General features: G+C 46.2%; 1 protein-coding gene across 1 annotated transcript in view; it reads left to right on the forward strand.

Moving 5' to 3' along the window:
- Positions 1 to 19,811, forward strand: part of LOXHD1 (lipoxygenase homology PLAT domains 1) — a 184,802-nt gene that overhangs the window by 24,109 nt on the left and 140,882 nt on the right. The window contains exons 2-4 of the mRNA XM_028749019.2: positions 2,402 to 2,516; positions 10,787 to 10,867; positions 14,354 to 14,538. Coding sequence (XP_028604852.2) covers positions 2,402 to 2,516; positions 10,787 to 10,867; positions 14,354 to 14,538 — 381 coding nt within the window. The remainder of the gene's footprint in view (positions 1 to 2,401; positions 2,517 to 10,786; positions 10,868 to 14,353; positions 14,539 to 19,811) is intronic.

Genomic DNA, 19,811 nt, shown 5'->3' on the forward strand with positions numbered 1-19,811 from the left:
GACCAACACTGACAGATTCACCCCTCTGTAACTGAACCTGTGCTCATTCTTCTATAGTTGTACCTCTACAAGTTTGCAAAGAGGGTGGAGAGATACAGTGGTACCTCGGGTTAAGAACTTAATTCGTTCTGGAGGCCTGTTCTTAACCTGAAACTGTTCTTAACCTGAAGCACCACTTTAGCTAATGGGGCCTCCTGCTGCTGCTGCCCTGCCGCCATGCGATTTCTGTTCTCATCCTGAAGCAAAGTTCTTAACCCGAGGTACTACTTCCAGGTTATCGGAGTCTGTAACCTGAAGCGTATGTAACCTGAAGCATCTGTAATCTGAGGTACCATTGTACATCACTTTCTATCAAATCAGCATGATATAAAGGGTGCCTTGCTTGCTAATCACAATGGATACCTGTGGGGTGAATTTGGCATCTCTCTGGTAAATGTGCTTCCCTGCCCAGCACAAATTGAAATTAGATCACAAAATCTGCCAGTTTCTGAACTAATATCTGCCAGCGCTGTGAAGAAACCAATATGTGTTTTCCTGGCTTCCGAAAGGTAGACCGATGTCTTGCTCCCAGCTAAGACTCCAAATGACTCAAGGCACTCATCACGCAATGAGTCAGAAATAATAACATTTGACTTTGCAGTGGCTCATCAAGAATAACGAAGCCCATGGAATTCCTGCATGTGCCTCTTCTAGGTTGCAGTGCTTGGATTTGCAAATATAGGACACAGCAACCTTTGCCAACCTGATGTCTTACCAAGGTTTTCAACTGCAATTCCCATCAGCCTCAGCTGGTATAGGTGTTTTGCTTGGGGCTGACGGGAGTTATAGTTTGAAATTTCTGGAGGGTGCCAGGATACTCTATATCAGTGTTTCCCAACCGGTGTTCCGCGGCACACTAGTGTGCCGCGAGACGTTGCCTGGTGTGCCGCGAGATGTTGCCTGGAGGGAGGCGGGCGAGTCGGGCGGCGAGAGGCGGGACAGCGGCGGCGAGGAGAGGCCGCCCAGCGCGGGGCTCTCGCCGTCTGCCTGCCTGGCTGCCTGCGTGGCGCTGACGTCACGGGTCTGTAGCGTGCCCCACATAGGCACACGCGGGGCGGCGAGCTCCCTCCCTCCCACATCCCATCGCCGCTCGCTTCGGCCGGCCTACTGGGCTGTCGCAGGTGGAAGGCCTGCGCATGCGCGAGGTTTTCGCGCCTTCGGGATTCCCTTCACGCCTTCCTCCTCCCGGGTCCTTGAGAGCGCGGGAAGCGGCAGCGCGAGACCGGCCTTGAGCCTGGTAGGTATTGCGCTTGCCAAGGCAGTCATTTGGGAAATGAAAACTTGCAAAGCAAGCAACCAGTTCAATCTGAAGTACGTGTATGCTTAATATCCTGTATCTGAAACCTGTTCTGCCCCCTCCCCCACACTTGGTGCCATTTTCATCTACACATGCAGCAGAGTAAGTTGACCCAGAATAGTACCAATTCAGATGGCAGATGGGAGAATGACAGTGCTGAATGCTTTCCCATGTAGAACAGTCCCTGCAAATAAAAACCTAGCATATTTGGAAGAGGGACGCTAGCCTAACCATTACCTTCTATGCTGTTACTATTTTTTTTTTTTTTTTTTTTACATAAGTAAAAAGTGACCTTTCCCCATCTGGCATGGTGGTGTGCCTCGAGATTTTTTTCATGAAACAAGTGTGCCTTTGCCCAAAAAAGGTTGGGAAACACTGCTCTATATAAAAGGGTTGCCAGCCACTCAAAATTTACATGAAATTGTCAACTATTTCAGAAGCCCTGTCTAAAATAAGTAGAAAACTTACTCCTAGGGCTGCAGCATTTAAATGATTTTTTATTAATACATTTCTTTTTAAGTAAACTCCAAAGGTGATCCAAAATTCATTTTGATTGCTTGCAAAAATGTGTATTTTAGTTAATACTGCTTGCAAAATGGTATATATTAGGAGAAATGTACGCTAAAATGCTTATTATTATTATTATTATTATTATTATTATTATTTCATAACTTTACATACCACCCTTCACCTGAAGATCACAGAGTGGTTTTTTGTTTAAAAACACAAAAATGCATACCATGATGAATTTTCATGACGACTTGTTTTTAAAAATTGTAAGCTACTGCAGGAATATGGAGAGGTTGGAAAAATGAGAAACTGAGGCACAACAAAATTGACAGAGTTGTTCATCTCTGCTTCCAGTCCTAATCTTCCTCTTTTTATATTTTCAGAAGTGAGGCATTGAAAAGATCTTTGCTCTGAATCCTGTACTTACTCTAAAATGAATCTTGTTTCAAATCTTGACAGTGGGGTCCATTTTGACCAGTTGCTCCACTCCACCCTGGAGAGTAAGATACATTCTTCCTGCTGGTTTCACGTATTTCCTCCAATTTGTATCCACAGTCTACGAAGTCGTGACGGTGACAGGAGACGTCCGAGGAGCGGGGACCGATGCCAATGTCTTTGTTACTCTCTTTGGAGAATTTGGCATCACTCCGAAAGCCCATCTGACCAGCAAGTGAGTCACGCTGGGTATCTGTGAACTCAGCAGCTTTCTCTGCAGTAAGCTAAAATGAGAGATTTTGGTTTGCGACGTATCTTGATTCACTGATGGATGCAGCACATTCTAAATGCATGCGAAAATTTGAGCGACACCTGCATGTATAATCCGAACACTCACAGACCCATACATGTGTTAATCCTTTTGTTACCGCTGTTTTGAAATGTCCATTCAGAAGCCTTTTTCGCTTACCCCCCTCATCCCAAAACGTAATCTAACACATATCCTGACAATTAATCTAACACATATCCTGACAATTATCTAACACATATCCTGACAATTCTCTAGCTTTGCAGAAAGTGTACTATAGTTAACTGAGCCACTTAAAAGCACATTGAAGTGCAGCGGGTGGTTATTGTCAATAGGCGAGAATGTGGTTTTGCATACCTGTTTTGAGGGAAAGATAAATTGGAATGAGAACATACGGGCTCGGTGCAATGAGGCGAGTTTGGCATGTGTAGGCCTATTGCATAGTGACAAGTGAGCTGTGTGAATGGTAAAATGATTATATGTCCTGCTTGTCATGAAATTTAAGTACAGATTCAACAGACCCACATCCAAGCAGATTTAGGGGTATTGAAATATTGAAACACTTTATTGTCACTTGTACAACTTGTATACAGTGAGATTACACAAGCACCCCCCACTCAGCTCTCTTAGTCCTAATTCCCCTTGTTTACTGACGCACACCCACCAAACCCAAAAGTCACTTGCCCTTTTCATGCAGCAGCCTAACAGCCCACAGATAGAAGCTGTTCTTTACCCTGTTGGTGCGACTAATCATGCTTCTATATCTTCTGCCTGAGGGCAGGAGATCAAGAAAGTGCCAGCCAGGGTGTGAATCATCCCTGAGAATTTTCCTCACTCTCCTGAGGCAAAGTTCTTCTGCTGTTTCATCCAGCGGATTCATGGAACAGCCCATAATATCTTGTGCTGTATTCACCACCCTCTGTAGGCACTTCCTATCAGTTGATGTCAAACCAGCGTACCACACCGTGATGCAGTATGAAAGGACAGTTTGTGTTGTGGACCAGTAGAAGATCTGGGTTGCGGGTGGCTCTGTGGGTTAAACCACAGAGCCTAGGACTTGCCGATCAGAAGGTCGGTGGTTTGAATCCCCGCGATGGGGTGAGCTCCCATTGCTCGGTCCCTGCTCCTGCCAACCTAGCAGTTCGAAAGCACATCAAAGTGCAAGTAGATAAATAGGTACCACTCTGGCGGGAAGGTTAACGGCGTTTCCATGTGCTGCTCTGGTCGCCAGAAGTGGCTTAGTCATGCTGGCCACATGGCCTGGAAGCTGTACGCCGGCTCCCTCGGCCAATTAAGCGAGATGAGCTCCGCAACCCCAGAGTCGGCCACGACTGGACCTAATGGTCAGGGGTCCCTTTACCTTTACCTTAGAAGGAGATCTATTGTGTGAATCAAAAACTAGGGTGGCTGAGCCCCTAGGTTCTGAATCAGAAGATGTCACAATCATAGCATTAATGAAAAAGAGGGGTGGGTAATTTACAGAATCATAGAACTGTAGAGTTGGAAGGGGTTCTGAGGGTCATCTAGTCCAACCCCCTGCAATGCAGGAATCTCAGCTAAAGCATTCCCGGCAGATGACCATCCAACCTCTGCTTAGAAACTTCCAAGGAAGGAGAAACCACCATCTCTTCTGGGAGTCCGTCCCACTGTCGAACAGCTCTTAACGTCAGAAAATTCTTCCTGATGTTGAGTCGTAATCTCCTTTCTGGTAGGGTTGCCATACAGTGGTACCTCGGGTTACGAATGCTTCAAATTACATTTTTTCGGGTTACGAATGATTATAATCCAGAAGTAAGTTGTCCAAGCTCTTGGAGGCCTCGCCGCTGCCTGGAGGCAAACCCGGACATCGGCGGAGCCTACGGAGCTCTCTGAGGCCTCTACAAATGCTGGGAGCCAAGCCCTGGCATCCATGGGGCCTGCAGAGGCTCTGCGACTGGTCTCCAGCCTCAGGAGCTCTCTGAGGCCTCTACGAATGCAGGGAGCCAAGCCGATTGTGATTGTGGAAGAGGACCCTGAGCCCCCTCCAAACTGAGTTTGGAATTTTTTTTTATTTCCCCCCCCCATCTAAAATACTGTCTTATTTATTTTATAGTACAGTACATTGATTATTGCCTTCATTTTATGGATCAATGGTCTCGTGAAACAGTAAAATTCGTGTTAAATTGCTGTTTTAGGGGGTGTTTTTTCATCGTCTGGAACGGATCAATCCACTTTCCATTACTTTCAATGGGAAAGTCCACTTCAGGTTAAGAACGCTCCAGGCTAAGTACAGACTTCCAGAACCAATTAAGTACTTAACCTGAGGTACCACTGTATTTCGAAAAGTAAAAACCAGGACACCCCAAAAGTTTTTAAGCTCTTAAGGAAACCCCCCAAATTGTCCAGGATGAAATGCTGTCTTCCAGAGATTCCCCCTGGACATCAATTCGGTCCATAGCTGTCAACTTTTCCGTTTTTTAAAGGGAAATTCCCTTTTTCCGAATAGGATTCCGCTCAAGAAAAGGGGAAAGTTGACAGCTATGCTTCGGTCTTTGAAATCCCTGTAATGTCCAGGAAAATCCAGACGTATGGCAGCCCTATTTCTTGTAACTTGAATCCATTGTTTGGGAACTGGAGAAACGAGCATGCTCCATCTTCCATGTGACAGCCCTTAAGATGCAGGCTGCAACAAGGAAGATGGCTGGTACAATGTTCAGATTTTCCACAAAGCGGTTTGTTTTCTTAATGGCCCCATAGTCCTAACGGAGAACGATCGACAGTACAATCCTACTGGTGTGTACTCAGAAGGAAGTCACACGGAGTCTTATGAGGCTTAGTCCCCGGTAAGTGGGTAAAGGATTGGCTTAAAGGACAATCCAAACCTCACTTACTGGGAGTAAACCCCCTATATGGCCTAGGACCCTAGTACCTATGTGACCGCCTCTCCTGGTATGTCCCACAGAGGAACTTACGGTCTTCAAATAAAAACATCCTGAAGATCCCAGGCCACAGTGAGGTTAGGCTGGCCTCAACCAGAGCCAGGGCTTTTTCAGCTGCGGCTCCAATCTGGTGGAACGCTCTGTCACAAGAGACTAGGGACCTGCGGGACTTGACATCTTTCCGCAGGGCCTGCAAGACTGAGCTGTTCCACCAGGCCTTTGGTCAGGGCACAGCCTGACTCCCTCCTTTGGCAATCTTCACAGAACTTTAGCTTAATGGTTGCCATTAATTTGATTTTAATTAATTTTTATAATGAAATGTTTTTAGAATGTTGCACTATTTTATTGTTGTTAGCCACCCTGAGCCCGGTTTTGGCTGGGGAGGGCGGGATATAAATAAAATTTATTATTATTATTATTATTGAATCCACTAGGACTTACTTATGAGTAGCCATGGCAAGGATTGCACTGTGAGGCTCCCATTCTTGTGTTGCGCCAGGTTCTCTACTATGCTTGATTGCTTTCAATGTTTCACTGAAAATGCTAATTTCATACCATAATGCCACATTTTCTCCATGTCTACAGCGCTGACAAGAGGTACCTGAAACTCTTTTAAGTTTCCCCCTCAAAAGACCTTCTTTCTCCAGTGAAGCAACTCAAACACGAAAACCTTATAAAGACAAATAATATGGGAATGGTAAAGGAGATGTATGAAATTTCAGGCCTCTTTGCCATATTTGAAACAACCTGGAGATGATTTCAGAATACTCAAACGCATTCAGTGCACCAAGTTGGCTCCTAGGACACTGTAGATGTTTCAGACCACCATTTACATCAGCCCCAGCTGGTGGTGGGATAGAAATTTAGTTTTGTGTTCATTTCAACGAGAAACCACCGAATTCACACTCTTCAAACGAATGTGTGAGGTCAAACACAGCTATCCTTTAAATTTTGCATTTTTGTGAATGTTGCGTAACGGTTCTTCAACCGAACGTTGTGTACAAAAGTGCACATATTAGTGAAAACAACATAGAGAATTAATTAATTCAGGGGGAATTGCTTGCAAAAATGTGCATATTATTCAAAACTGCATACAAGAATGGGTTTATTAGGAGAAATTTGCTGATGAATTTTCATGAGGGTTTTTCTTCTTCTTAAAAATAATAAATTGCTGCAGAGATGTGGAGAACTGTAGATGGGGAAAATGAGAAATCGAGACCATCTTTGCACCAGACATTTAAAGCAACGTGTTACCATTTTAAACTATCATGGATTTGCAGTTTGTTAAGGGTGACAAGAGTTGTTAGGAGACCCAAAATTCTCCTAATTCCCGGAATTCTCTGGAAAGAGGAACTCACTGCTAAACTCACTCTGTAAACTATAACTCTGTGAGTGGAATAGGGGTCCCCTAAGAACACTCATCAGCCTTAACAAACTACAGTTCCCATGATGCTTTGCGGGGGGCATGAATTCTTAAAGTGGCATACTACTGCTTTAAATGTCTTCTGCAGACGGGGCCTGAGATAAAATGACAGATTCATCCACACACACTCCAGCTGCACAGCAGCGGCCATAACAACATGTTTCTTATTTTCATTTATTTATTTTGCATCATTTACATACTGCTTGATTGTAATAAAAAACCTCTAAGAGGTTTACAAAAACAAACAAACACACTAGAATTATCAGTGAAAGACAGTTAAAAAAAGATGATGAAAATAAACAGTAAGCAAAAAAAAAAAAAAAAAAAAGAGAGAGAGAGATTAAAACATATGCCGGCATTCTACATAGGCTTTTCAAAGCAGAAAAAAAGAAGAAAATGGTTTTAAGCAATCACTGAAAGGAGTTTTTTTTTATTTTGCCATGTTGAAAAAGTACTTTCTCATGCATCTCCCAAATCTCTTCCCAGTCAGTTTCATTTATGACCCCAGAATGAGCTGTTAAGCATTCATGGCTAGGAATCTTGTTCAGCATTTGAAATTAACTCTCTCCTGACTTAAACCTGCAACTGCACTCCATCTTACCTTGCCAAATGTCACAAAAATAGCTTGCCATTCTTCCAAAACAGCTTCTCATTTGACCTTTTAAAATTCTTATTAATTGAATACCCTGTTTGATGTATTTATGCACCGTTTGATTGTAAAAACAACAGCCCTCAAAGCAGTTTACACAAAGATCAACCATAAAACCAGCAAACAATTACATTAAAGCAGTTAAAATACTAAAGCAGTTTAAAATTCACACCAGCGTTTCTGAAAAATCAGGAGTGAAGGCTTGTCTATCCAAGAATGTTTTTAGCAGGCACTGAACAGAGCAAGGCACCTGCTTGGTCTCAATCGGCAGGGAGTTCCGAAGTGTAGGTGCTGTCACACGAAATGATGGAGTTCTTACAAATGTGGAAGGGGTATTATGTGTCACCTGCACCAGTGCCAATTCTGCACTCAAGCAGGCAAATATGTGGCAAGGCGATCTCGTAGGTAAACTGGTCCCAAATTATTAAGGGCTTTGTATACTAATAGCAGAGGGACGCGGGTGGCGCTGTGGGTTAAACCACAGAGCCTAGGACTTGCTGATCGGAAGGTTGACGGTTTGAATCCCCGCAACGGGGTGAGCTCCCGTTGTTCGGTCCCTGCTCCTGCCAACCTAGCAGTTTGAAAGCACACAGTGCAAGTACCGCTCCGACGGGAAGGTAAACGGTGTTTCCGTGTGCTGCTCTGGTTCGCCAGAAGCGGCTTAGTCATGCTGGCCACATGACCCGGAAGCTGTACGCCGGCTCCCTCAGCCAGTAAAGCGAGATGAGCACCGCAACCCCAGAATCATCCACGACTGGACCTAATGGTCAGGGGTCCCTTTAACTTTATACTTATAGCAACGCCTTGAAATTAACCTGGGAGCAAATCAGCAACCGGTGTCGATCTCTGAGCACAGGTGTTATACGCTGACAAGGCGTCACCCCTCTCAGAAATCTCACTGCAGCGTAATTGCTTTTCAGGGCTTCCCAATTCCCGTCCTTCTCTTCCCTGTGGTCTCCTCAAAAACAGAACAGAACAGAACAAACTTCACAGGCAAAACCAGAAGGACTTCATTCCTGCCTGTTAGCTCCAGCTAACATTTGACGGTAATAACTGACTCAACAGCAAGGGTTGCGAGAGAGCACGATGCCTACGCCCCGCTCCAAATTTGTCACGCTGTTCACGGAATATGGCAAAAGGATGGAATCTCATGCATCTCCCCGGCGGGCTGTTTTCGGAGCGTTGATGGATGATGCGCCTTGCGGAATGCATGACATTTGAGACCCCCTGTTTCGCTCCACGGCGCCGATTGCACAAAATGCCATGCATTTCCTCAAAGGTGGTACCTTTCTGGTTGCCACAAGGCTCTCTGCTTCTTTCCCTTTCACGGCTGCGTGCTGCCACACCAGTGCATGGCAACGTCACCTCTGCATTTCGGCAACGCACTTCACAGAATGGTCACCACAAGGCATGCTGAAGTCACATGAAACGTCTTTGCCATAGGTTCCCCCTTCGCCGCATAAACATACAGGAATTTGCATGTCTCTGTGTGTCATCAAAGACAAGAAACATCCATTCCAGAGGTCCCCGCAAAGTAGATTTCACTACCTGCTTATGTTGCATCTATATTTTTATAGGTTGGGGTGGGGGCAAGTCAGTCCTGTCCAGGCCTGCCATCCAGTGAGGCTTAGAATTGATTGATTGATTGATTGATTGATTGATTGATTGATTGCATTTATTCCCCCCTTACTCCAAGGAGCCCACTGAGCCTTTTGGGCTTGCTGATCAGAAGGTCGGCGGTTCAAATCCCTGTGATGGGGTGAGCTCCCGCTGCTCTGTCCCAGCTCCTGCCAACCTAGCAATTTGAAAACATGCCAGTGCGAGTAGATAAATAGGTACCACTGTGGTGGGAAGGTAAAGGGTGCTCTGGTTTCCATCACAGTGTTCTGTTGTGCCAGAAGTGGTTTAGTCATGCCAGCCACATGACCCAGAAAGCTGTCTGTGGACAAACGCCGGCGCCCTTGGCCTGAAAGCGAGATGAGTGCCGCAACCCCATAGTTGCCTTTGACTGGACTTAACCGTCCAGGGGTCCTTTACCTTTTATATAGTTCTCTTCCCCCTCTCCACTTTATCCTCACAACAGCCCTATGAGGTGGGTTTGGTGCGCTGGCAATCTCCACTAGGGTTGCGGCAGGGCAAAGCATCTTCACCCTGGCATGTCCTCCACCGGGAATGCAGCAGGGCGAAGTGTCTTCATAAAGGTCTTACCTTTACTAAGGTGCTTTGCCAAGGTGGCTGGCGGTGGCTGGAGGATGGTGGGCCGAGTCAGCCTGGCTGGGTTGGGGGGTAGCAGCATGCGTGTGATGTCACACACGTGTGACACCCCCCTCCATCTTGGGCACAACTCAGTGCCTCTGCCTAAGGCTGCAATCCTGTGTACAATTATCTGGGAGTAAAAACAACAGAACTTACTTCTGAGAAGGCACGCATAGGGTTGCCATGGAAGAGACTGAGCAGATGTTCAGGATGTTCCCTGGTTCAAATCTCACCTGTGACATGAACTCTCCAAAGTAAGAGTTTTGTCCTACACCTTAGATTTCCATGCATACCAGCGAAAAGGTAATAGTAGCACCACTACTTCATGAAGCAAGCTGATCCTAGTTTCTGCACATTGTGGAACTTGTGAGAACACGGGATCAGCGTTTTCCCCCTAGGGCCAACTTTCCCTTGCTCTTCTCTTTCTTAAATTCCCGGCCTTCACTGTTCCTTGCTTCCTGCTTTTCTCCCCAGTAAGACCAGCTACTCTGGTTTGTAGCCAGCACTCTTCGGTTGTCAGTACTCCTCTCCTCTTGACCGCATCCTCCAATGTTGTCTTTCAATTTAAGAAACCAAAACACTGGGAGAAGCACAAGACGCACCCAGCGTGACCCTCAGTCCGAGGTGTCTGTCCCAGCCAAAATGACCCCTCACTTCCCTCAAGGGAGACTGACTGTGAGAATTCCGTGCTGCCTCTTTCATCCTCTCAGTCTTGGAATGTTCATGGACATTCTGATGCCTCCCACCAACTCAGCCAATAGGAGCCAGAGGCTTCATGGCCACCGCTGAGCATTGCAATAGATATTGGGAGCCCTCCCCCACACTTAGGTTCAAATTATCAGGTGATGAGTCAGCTGAGTGGTGCAAATGCATGTGCAGACCATCTGTAACGATCACTGTTAACCCCTGCTTTACAATAATTGTGCTTTCTGGGGGCATGTGTATATTTCAGGAGCAGCTCTGCCTTTGAGAGGAGCAAAACGGATGTGTTTCGAGTGAGAACCAACAACGTTGGGACAATCAGGAAAATAAGGTATGGTAGCGGAGACACAGAATATTGGGTTCCCCTGAACCACATAGTCTTATCCAGGGGTTAGCAAACTTTTTCAGCAGGGGGCTGGTCCAGGGGGCATGAGAGCCAGTGTGGTGTAGTGGTTAAGAGCGGCAGTCACGTAATCTGGGGAACCAGGTTCGCTTCCCCGCTCCTCCACATGCAGCTGCTGGGTGACCTTGGGCCAGTCACACTTCTTAGAAGTCTCTCAGCCCCACTCACCTCACAGAGGGTTTGTTGTGGGGGAGGAAGGGAAAGGAGATTGTTAGCCGCTTTGAGACTCCTGAAGGGGAGTGAAAGGCGGGATATCAAATCCAAACTCCTCCTCCTCCTCCTCCTCCTCCTCCTCCTCCTCCTCCTCCTCCTCTTCTTCTTCTTCTTCTTCTTCTTCTTCTTCTTCTTCTTCTTCTTCTTCTTCTTATTCCACTGTCCCTCAGGCCTTGTGGGGGGCCGGACTATATTTTTTTTTGGGGGGGGGGGGAAATTGAACGAATTTCTATGCCCCACAAATAACCCAGAGATGCATTTTAAATAAAAGGACACATTCTACTCATGTAAAAACACGCTGATTCCCTGACTGTCCGCTGGCCGGATTTAGAAGGCGATTGGGCCAGATCCGGCCCCCGGGCCTTAGTTTGCCTAACCATGGTCTTATCGGACAAATTCATGGGCTTTTAGCAATAAGGTGCATATCAGGTGCTGGAATTATAGGCAGGCATGATGGCTAGCAGAGCCGGATTTAGGTTTGATGAGGTCCCAAGCTACTGAAGGTAATGGGGCCCTTTATATGTCCAGCTGTCCTTTGTCAGCAACAAATTGTCACTGTTTTTGTGTTGAATATATGCCATATGGTAATTTATAGACCTAATAGGTATCTAAAGCCATTTGCCACTGTTGCTGTATGTAGGTTTTATTTCATTTGTTTTTTATCTTATATTTTGGAAATGTACATTCAGTTTTTCCCCCCTTTAAATTTTTTTGGGGCCCCCAAGAGAGTGGGGCCCTAAGCTTTAGCTTGTTTAGTTTATATGTAAATCTGGCACTGCTTGCTAGATAGAACAATTACTCTCTTCTCCCCATGCCCTGCTTCTTCCAAAACCCTGTGATCCAATTTGGGGGGGCACCCATGGGAGAAGAAAGCCACAGCGCACAAGCAGACATCCTTGCACAGGGCCCCAGCCAAAATCCCCACTCAGCCCCAAATTCTTGACTTGAATTTCCCGCATTCTGTGTTGTCCCCAGGGATAAGCTATCTGAGCACATAAAAGGCATCACTTGGAATATAGAAATTTAGGAAGGGGCCTTAAACCAAGTAACACCATTGGTCCATCTGGGTCAGTATTGTTTTATCTTATCGACAGCAGCAGCTGTCCAGAGTTGCAGACAGGGATCTCTCCTGGCTCTAGAGATGCCGAGGATTGAATTTGGGGCCTTCTACATCCACAGTGAGATGCAGGTGGCGCTGTGGGTTAAACCACAGAGCCTAGGACTTGCCGATCAGAAGGTCGCCAGTTCGAAACCCCGCGACGGGGTGAGCTCCCGTTGCTCGGTCCCCTCTCCTGCCAACCTAGCAGTTTGAAAGCACGTCAAAGTGCAAGTTGATAAATAGGTACCACTCTGGCAGGAAGGTAAATGGCATTTCCGTGCGCTGCTCTGGTTCTCCAGAAGTGGCTTAGTCATGCTGGCCACATGACCTGGAAGCTGTATGCCGGCTCCCTCGGCCAATAAAGCGAGATGAGCGCCGCAACCCCAGAGTTGGCCATGACTGGACCTAATGGTCAGGGGTCCCTTTACCTTTACCTTTTACATCCACAGCAGGTGCTCTAACACTGAACTACTGCCTTTCCCCTATAATGGCGCCACAATATCATATATGTGAGCAAATAGCTCATCATTTGGTGATTCTGCAATGTGAGAATAGCCACCTGCCTTTGGAGGGTGTATGCCTTGATGAAAACCTTTTAATGAGCTTAAGATTTGTGTTTAAATCAAGAGATTAGGAAACTAATCAAATCAGGCCATTGTTATAAAGAAGAACCCTAGTTTGTCAATGGAGCCAAACTTGATTCATGTTACGACATGTAACATGAATATATATATAAAATAATAAAAATAATATTAATATATAATATAACTGCAATACTTGGCAAGCCTTGTTAATGATTTTTATGCAATTTTACATACATCTTTTCACAAAATCCTTTTGCCAAGACGAGTTTAAAATTATTGGAATTACGCAGAAACGTGAAAAAGTCAATTTTTTTAAAATGTCGTTATTTACCAATCAAAGCTAATCAATTTAGACGCGGGTGGCGCTGTGGGTAAAAGCCTCAGTGCCTAGGGCTTGCTGATCGAAAGGTCGGCGGTTCAAATCCCCGCGGCGGGGTGCGCTCCCGCTGCTCGGTCCCTGCGCCTGCCAACCTAGCAGTTCGAAAGCACCCCCGGGTGCAAGTAGATAAATAGGGACCGCTTACCAGTGGGAAGGTAAACGGCGTTCCGTGTGCTGCGCTGGCTCGCCAGATGCAGCTTTGTCACGCTGGCCACGTGACCCAGAAGTGTCTCCGGACAGCCCTGGCCCCCGGCCTCTTGAGTGAGATGGGCGCACAACCCCAGAGTCTGTCAAGAACAGTTTTCCCAGTGTTAAGTCCTGGCAGGTCGTCCCGGGGATCAGAGCAGTGAAAAACTTTGTTTCCCTTTAAATTAAAAGTATCTTCACAAGACTGTCTTTTTTCCCCCCTTCTCCTGCCAATCTGGAGGGGAGAGATACTTTTGACAGCTCAGGTTTGACAGTTCGCAACTAAGTTTCTAATAACTGCAGCGAGGTCTTTCGTTGCTTTAAATTCCTGCAGTCCGGGGGGGGCAGACTTCCTTATTTTTTGCCCTCCCGTTTTCAGCCAAATTTTCTATTTTTAAAGGTTCCTGATTTTTTTCCCTTCTTACTCACGGGAATCCAGTCCAGATTTTCTTTTCAGGAAGGAATCGGCGCTCTCCGCTAATGGCGACGCGGCTTCACTCCGCAGGCTGGGTAGCGACTCTCAGCACCGCGCTCACTCCCGATGCCGCTCCGGAGCCTTTAAAAAGGCTCTTTCACAGTACCGGGGGGCGCAAAGGTGCCCACCGAGTCTCCTTGCTCTCAGGCTTCCGCGCCTGAGATTTTAGGGGTCCCCCACTCGCCGTAGCGGGTAAGACCCTAACTTGCGGAGCAGTCCTTCTCCGGAGCTCGGAGGTAGGACCGCCATTAAGCGCTGGCACCGACCGGAAGTCCCCTTTTACCTTATCTTTTGAATTCCAAGTCATGTTACAATTATTTTTTTTTAGCACGCCTCATTTTGGGAATCTGAAAGTGGAAAAATTCAGCACTCCGTACTGTTGAAAAATTCGGAAAATTCAGCACTCCCTACTGTTACATTAAACGTGAAGGTGTGGCAAACCCCCCAAACCCTCGTCTTATTCTGATTTGTGCAACAGAATTGAACACGACAACACAGGGATGAACGCCAGCTGGTTTCTGGATCGTGTGATAGTGACGGACATGAACAGGCCCCACCTCCGCTTCTACTTCCCGTGCAACAATTGGCTGAGCAAGGATGAGGGTGACGGACTCTATGTCAGAGATCTTATCGGTAGCCTTAACCCCATGGATGTTCCCAAAGGTATGTCATTTCGCAACGGGCTGCACTTACGACTGTGCAGAACAGCGTCGAAATGGGAGCAGCTGATGATGGTGGTGGTTATAAAGTGAAAGAATATGGTAATGATTTAAGTCTTGGGGCAATGATGCCGTCAAGAAATTTACAGAAGGCAAGGGAGAGCGGGTATAACAGCAGCAGCAGCAGCAGCAGCAGCAGCAGCAGCAACAACAACAATTTATTATTTATACCCCGCCCATCTGGCTGAGTTTCCCCAGCCACTCTGGGCGGCTTCCAACAAAACACTAAAATACAATAACCTACTAAACATTAAAAGCTTCCCTAAACAGGGCTGCCTTCAGATGTCTTCTAAAAGTTTGGTAGTTATTTTTCTCTTTGACATCTGGTGGGAGGGCGTTCCACAGGGCAGGTGCCACTACCAAGAAGGCCCTCTGCCAAGCCTTTAACTTGGCTTCTCACAGCGAGAGAACCACCAGAAGGCCCTCAGCGCTGGACCTCAGTGTCCGGGCAGAACGATGGAGGTGGAGACGCTCCTTCAGGCATACTGGACCGAGGTATGGTTGGGTTTCTGCCGTGGGGTCGCCCTCCTCCTCAGATTTATATCCCACCCTTCCTCCAAAGGATTTCAGAGCAGCAAACATGCTAATACTAAGACCGTACACTTAAAAATTCTAAAACAAGTTAAAAACAACTCTGTGCCACAGGAGCGGCAAGGATCCTAATTGCTAAAAACTGGAAAGAAGAAACTGTGCCAACAAAAATGGAATGGCAAGGCAAGCTGTTAGAGTATATTGAACTAGCTACATTAAGAGAGGCAATTAGAGATCACACTAGACAAGAGTTTCAAAAAGCATGGGGAAAATGCAGAGAATACTTCACAAAACAGTGCCCTAAAATACATACCTGGACTTGTTTTGATTAATGTCTGCAGGAGACTTTGTGGATATTTAAGTTACAATTAGAAAAAGCTTAATAATTATTCATAAAGGAAACAGTTTATAAGAAGTAAATAAGGAGGCCAGATAAAGGAAGTCTTTTATTTTGTTGTTTGTATTGTTGTATGTTATGCTCACTGTACGTTATGTTCACATTTAATGAGCGTGGATTGTGTATTGGTGGGGTGGTGGTGGGGTTATATTATGTTGTAAATAAAATTCCAATAAAATTATTAAAAAATACTAAAAACAACCATATAAAAACATTTAAAAATTCCTAAAAGCAACCATACTCAAACTAATAATTTCTGGGTTACCAGGGACAGGACCTTCAGCCTAGGTCAGAAGGACTGTTTTGCATTTTTCTCCTGAATGTTAACAGTGAGGGAGACTGGTGCAACTCATTAGGGAAGGCATTCCACAAGCAGGGAGCCACCACCAGGAAGGCCCTGCCATGAGTTACCACCAACCAGGCATGCCCCCAGTGGCCTCCCTTGCTGGTCGTAGGTTCTGAGATGGTTGATACAGGGGAAGGCGCTCTGTTCGGAGCAAATGTGTGCCCAATCGCGCTTCTTCAGGAATTGTTCTTTTCTGTGGTTTCCTTCAAGGATATACGTATTACAAACACTTGCATCCCTTCCAAACCAGTGAAATGCTCCCTGCTTCCCCCAAAGAATCCTGGAAATTTTAGCTTTGCTGTGGAGGATGCTGTGGATATCATTATTGGAAATGCTTCCCTGCCTTTTACAGAACTGTGGCTCCTAGCAATTCCCAGGGAAAGGGAATGAGCAATAATCCAGTGTGAAGTTTGCCGCAGTGTCGATCCATCATTTTACTTGCCGCCAACCAGGCAGGTGGCTCACAAGCAACGCCAGCAATCTTACCATGTGGAGCATGTTACATAGGTATATGTAACTTGAGCAGGGAGTCCACCTCCCCCTGGTGTCAAAGACCTGTGAAAATGGAGCCCGCAACACTTAGGTCAATCATAGTTCATCTCTGTTGGCTAAAAGGTCAGTTCAACGGAGATGAACTTGGAGTAGCTTTTCCCACATCAGAAAGACACCAGACTCTGATGGGTGGACAGCTGTTATATTACAAGGGCTGATTGGGATGAAGAAACACCCTGACCAAGCAAATAATAATAATAATAATAATAATAATAATAATAATAATAATTTTTAAATTTATATTGCCCTCCCCAGCCAGAACCAGGCTCAGGGCAGCTAACATCAAAATATATGATACAGTAAAACATTACACTTACAGTTTTGGCAACTCGTTGTTGTTTAGTTGTGTCCGACTCTTCGTGACCCCCTGGACCAGAGCAGGCCAGGCACTCCTGTCTTCCACTGCCTCCTGCAGCTTGGTCAAACTCATGCTGGTAGCTTCGAGAACACTGTCCAACCATCTCACCCTCTGTAGTCCCCTTCTCCTTGTGCCCTCCATCTTTCCCAACATCAGGATCTTTTCCAGGGAGTCTTCTCTTCTCATGAGGTGGCCAAAGTATTGGAGCCTCGGCTTCACTATCTATCCTTCCAGTGAGCACTCAGGGCTGATTTCCTTAAGAATGGATAGGTTTGATCTTCTTGCAGTCCATGGGACTCTCAAGAGTCTCCACCAGCACCAGAATTCAAAAGCATCAATTCTTTGGTGATCAGCCTTCTTTATGGTCCAGCTCTCACTTCCATACATCACTACTATGGACCTTTTTCGGCAACTCAGTATACTCCAATTAAATAAAACCAAACAAATCTAGTCAAACACCAAGTACCTATCTGACTAATTAACAATTATTGCATTGTTAACGGGAGGGAGGGTTGGGTTTTTTTGGGGGGTGTGGTGCAGCAAAAGTGAGAAAACCTTTAGGTTTCCCTCTTACTGGCAAGGAGCAGAAACTTCCTTCCATGTTCCTTGCTGAAATATGCTTGTTTGTCATGGAGAAGGAGTGACATTTGATGCCAGTGGGTCATGGCTGCCCCACTGATTTTGCCAGCTTCTATATGCCAGAGATTATTCTCACCCCTATTGTTGTTGTTTAGTCGTTTAGTCATTTCCGACTCTTCGTGACCCCATGGACCAGAGCATGCCAGGCACTTCTGTCTTCCACTGCCTCCCGCAGTTTGGTCAAACACATGCTGGTAGCTTCGAGAACAATATCCAACCATCTCATCCTCTGTCGTCCCCTTCTCCTTTTGCCCTCCATCTTTCCCAACATCAGGGTCTTTTTCAGGAAGTCTTCTCTTCTCATGAGTGGGCCAAAGTATTGGAGCCTCAGCTTCAGGATCTGTCCTTCCAGTGAGCACTCAGGGCTGATTTCCTTCAGAATGGATAGGTTTGATCTTCTTGCAGTCCATGGGACTCTCATTCTTCAGCATTCAGCTTTCTTTATGGTCCAACTCTCACTTCCATACATCACTACTGGGAAGACCATGGCTTTAACTATACAGACCTTTGTTGGCAAGGTGATGTCTCTGCTTTTTAAGATGCTGTCTAGGTTTGTCATTGCTTTTCTCCCAAGAAGCAGGCGTCTTTTAATTTCGTGGCTGCTGTCACCATCTGCAGTGATCACGGAGCCCAAGAAAGTAAAATCTCTCACTGCCTCCATTTCTTCCCCTTCTTTTTGCCAGGAGGTGATGGGACCAGTGGCCACCACATAAGGTAGTGTCTTCAACCTTTTGCCCTCCCTTCTTGTTTCTGCTCTAACACAGCCCAAGCCTCCCAACAACTTTACAATTCTGATTCTATGCAGGTCACATTTAATTCCAGGCCTAATTCCACTCTGCCGCCTAGCGTCTCATAAATATAATAATAATAATTTATTATTTATAAACCGCCCATCTGGCTGGGTTTCCCCAGCCACTCTGGGCAGCTTCCAGCTCAATATTAAAAACAATACAGCATCAGGCATTAAAAACCTCCCTAAACAGGGCCACCTTCATTTGTCCTTAAAAAGTAAAATAGTTGTTTATTGCCTTGACATCTGCTGGGAGGGCGTTCCACAGGGCAGGTGCCACTATCGAGAAGGCCCTCTGCCTGGTTCCCTGTAGCTTTGCTTCTCGCAGGGAGGGAACCGCCAGAAGGCCCTCAGCGCTGGACCTCAGTGTCCGGGTAGAATGATGGGGGTGGAGACGCTCCTTCAGGTATACAGGACCAAGGCATAGCTGTCAACTTTCAGATTTGAAAATAAGGGATCAGCAGCCTCACCTGTCCCGGGGACAGTCTACGGGATATCTAACAATCTGGCATAGCAGCAGGAAGCAGCGGGAAATGGCACTGGAATAAGGGAATTTCCTGCAAAAAAAGGGAAGGTTGACAGCTATGGACCGAGGCCGTTTAGGGCTTTAAAGGTCAGCACCAACAATTGTGCTCGGAAACGTACTGGGAGCCAGTGAAGATCTTTCAGGACCTGCATAAACAACTATGCAGAAGGTTGCATCGGAAAGCTGGGCAACAGTGCACAATTTATGATCCAGCATAAGCAAGGATTATACAGTGGGTTGGCTGAAGTTTGCGAAGGATCTGTCTCTATGAGCTCCGGCTGTCTTTTAGTTGAGTTCACATTTGCTGATTTCCATCCATCTAATCCACGCAAGGCATCTAGCAGCTGGGCTGATTTGCACCGAGCGGGTCTTGCCAAACCGACAAGCTGGAGTTGGAGAACCGCATGGCTTTGAACATGCCCAGTGGCACAGTTGGCCAGCCATGGGGGCAGCAAACTGGATGCCTGGCCTGTTTTGAAGGCAAAAGGGCTTCCAATTTCTAAAGCCCTGTTTTGAGAGAGCTGCATCGTTAGCAAATACCTCCAGCAAATGTGAGCTCAAATGTGCAGAAAGGCTTTGGGGCTATGTGGAACGGCAGCGAGCGTGAAAAGCCAGGACTCGTTGCTTCGTTACTTAAAGCTTCCATCCTTATCAAAGTTTGTAAAATGATTTATGTGGAAAGTGGACACGGAAACTCGAAACTCGTGGCCCTACCAATCAAGCTGAATGTTGGAAGATTCAGGACAGATCAAAGAGAGCACATCATCACGCAGTGTGTTGTTAAACTGTGGAACTCATTGCCACATGAGGCAGTGATGGCAAGCAACTTGGACGGCTTTAAAAGCACCGGGTAAATGCCACCTTGCCAACAAAGGTCCGTATAGTTAAAGCTATGGTTTTCCCAGTAGTGATGTATGGGAGTGAGAGCTGGACCATAAAGAAGGCTCATCGCCGAAGAATGGATGCTTTTGAATTATGGTGCTGGAGGAGACTCTTGAGAGTCCCATGGACTGCAAGAAGATCAAACCTCTCCATTCTGAAGGAAATCAGCCCTGAGTGCTCACTGGAAGGACAGATC

The sequence above is a fragment of the Podarcis muralis genome, chromosome 11 (assembly GCF_964188315.1).
Source record: "Podarcis muralis chromosome 11, rPodMur119.hap1.1, whole genome shotgun sequence".
NCBI lineage: Eukaryota > Metazoa > Chordata > Lepidosauria > Squamata > Lacertidae > Podarcis > Podarcis muralis.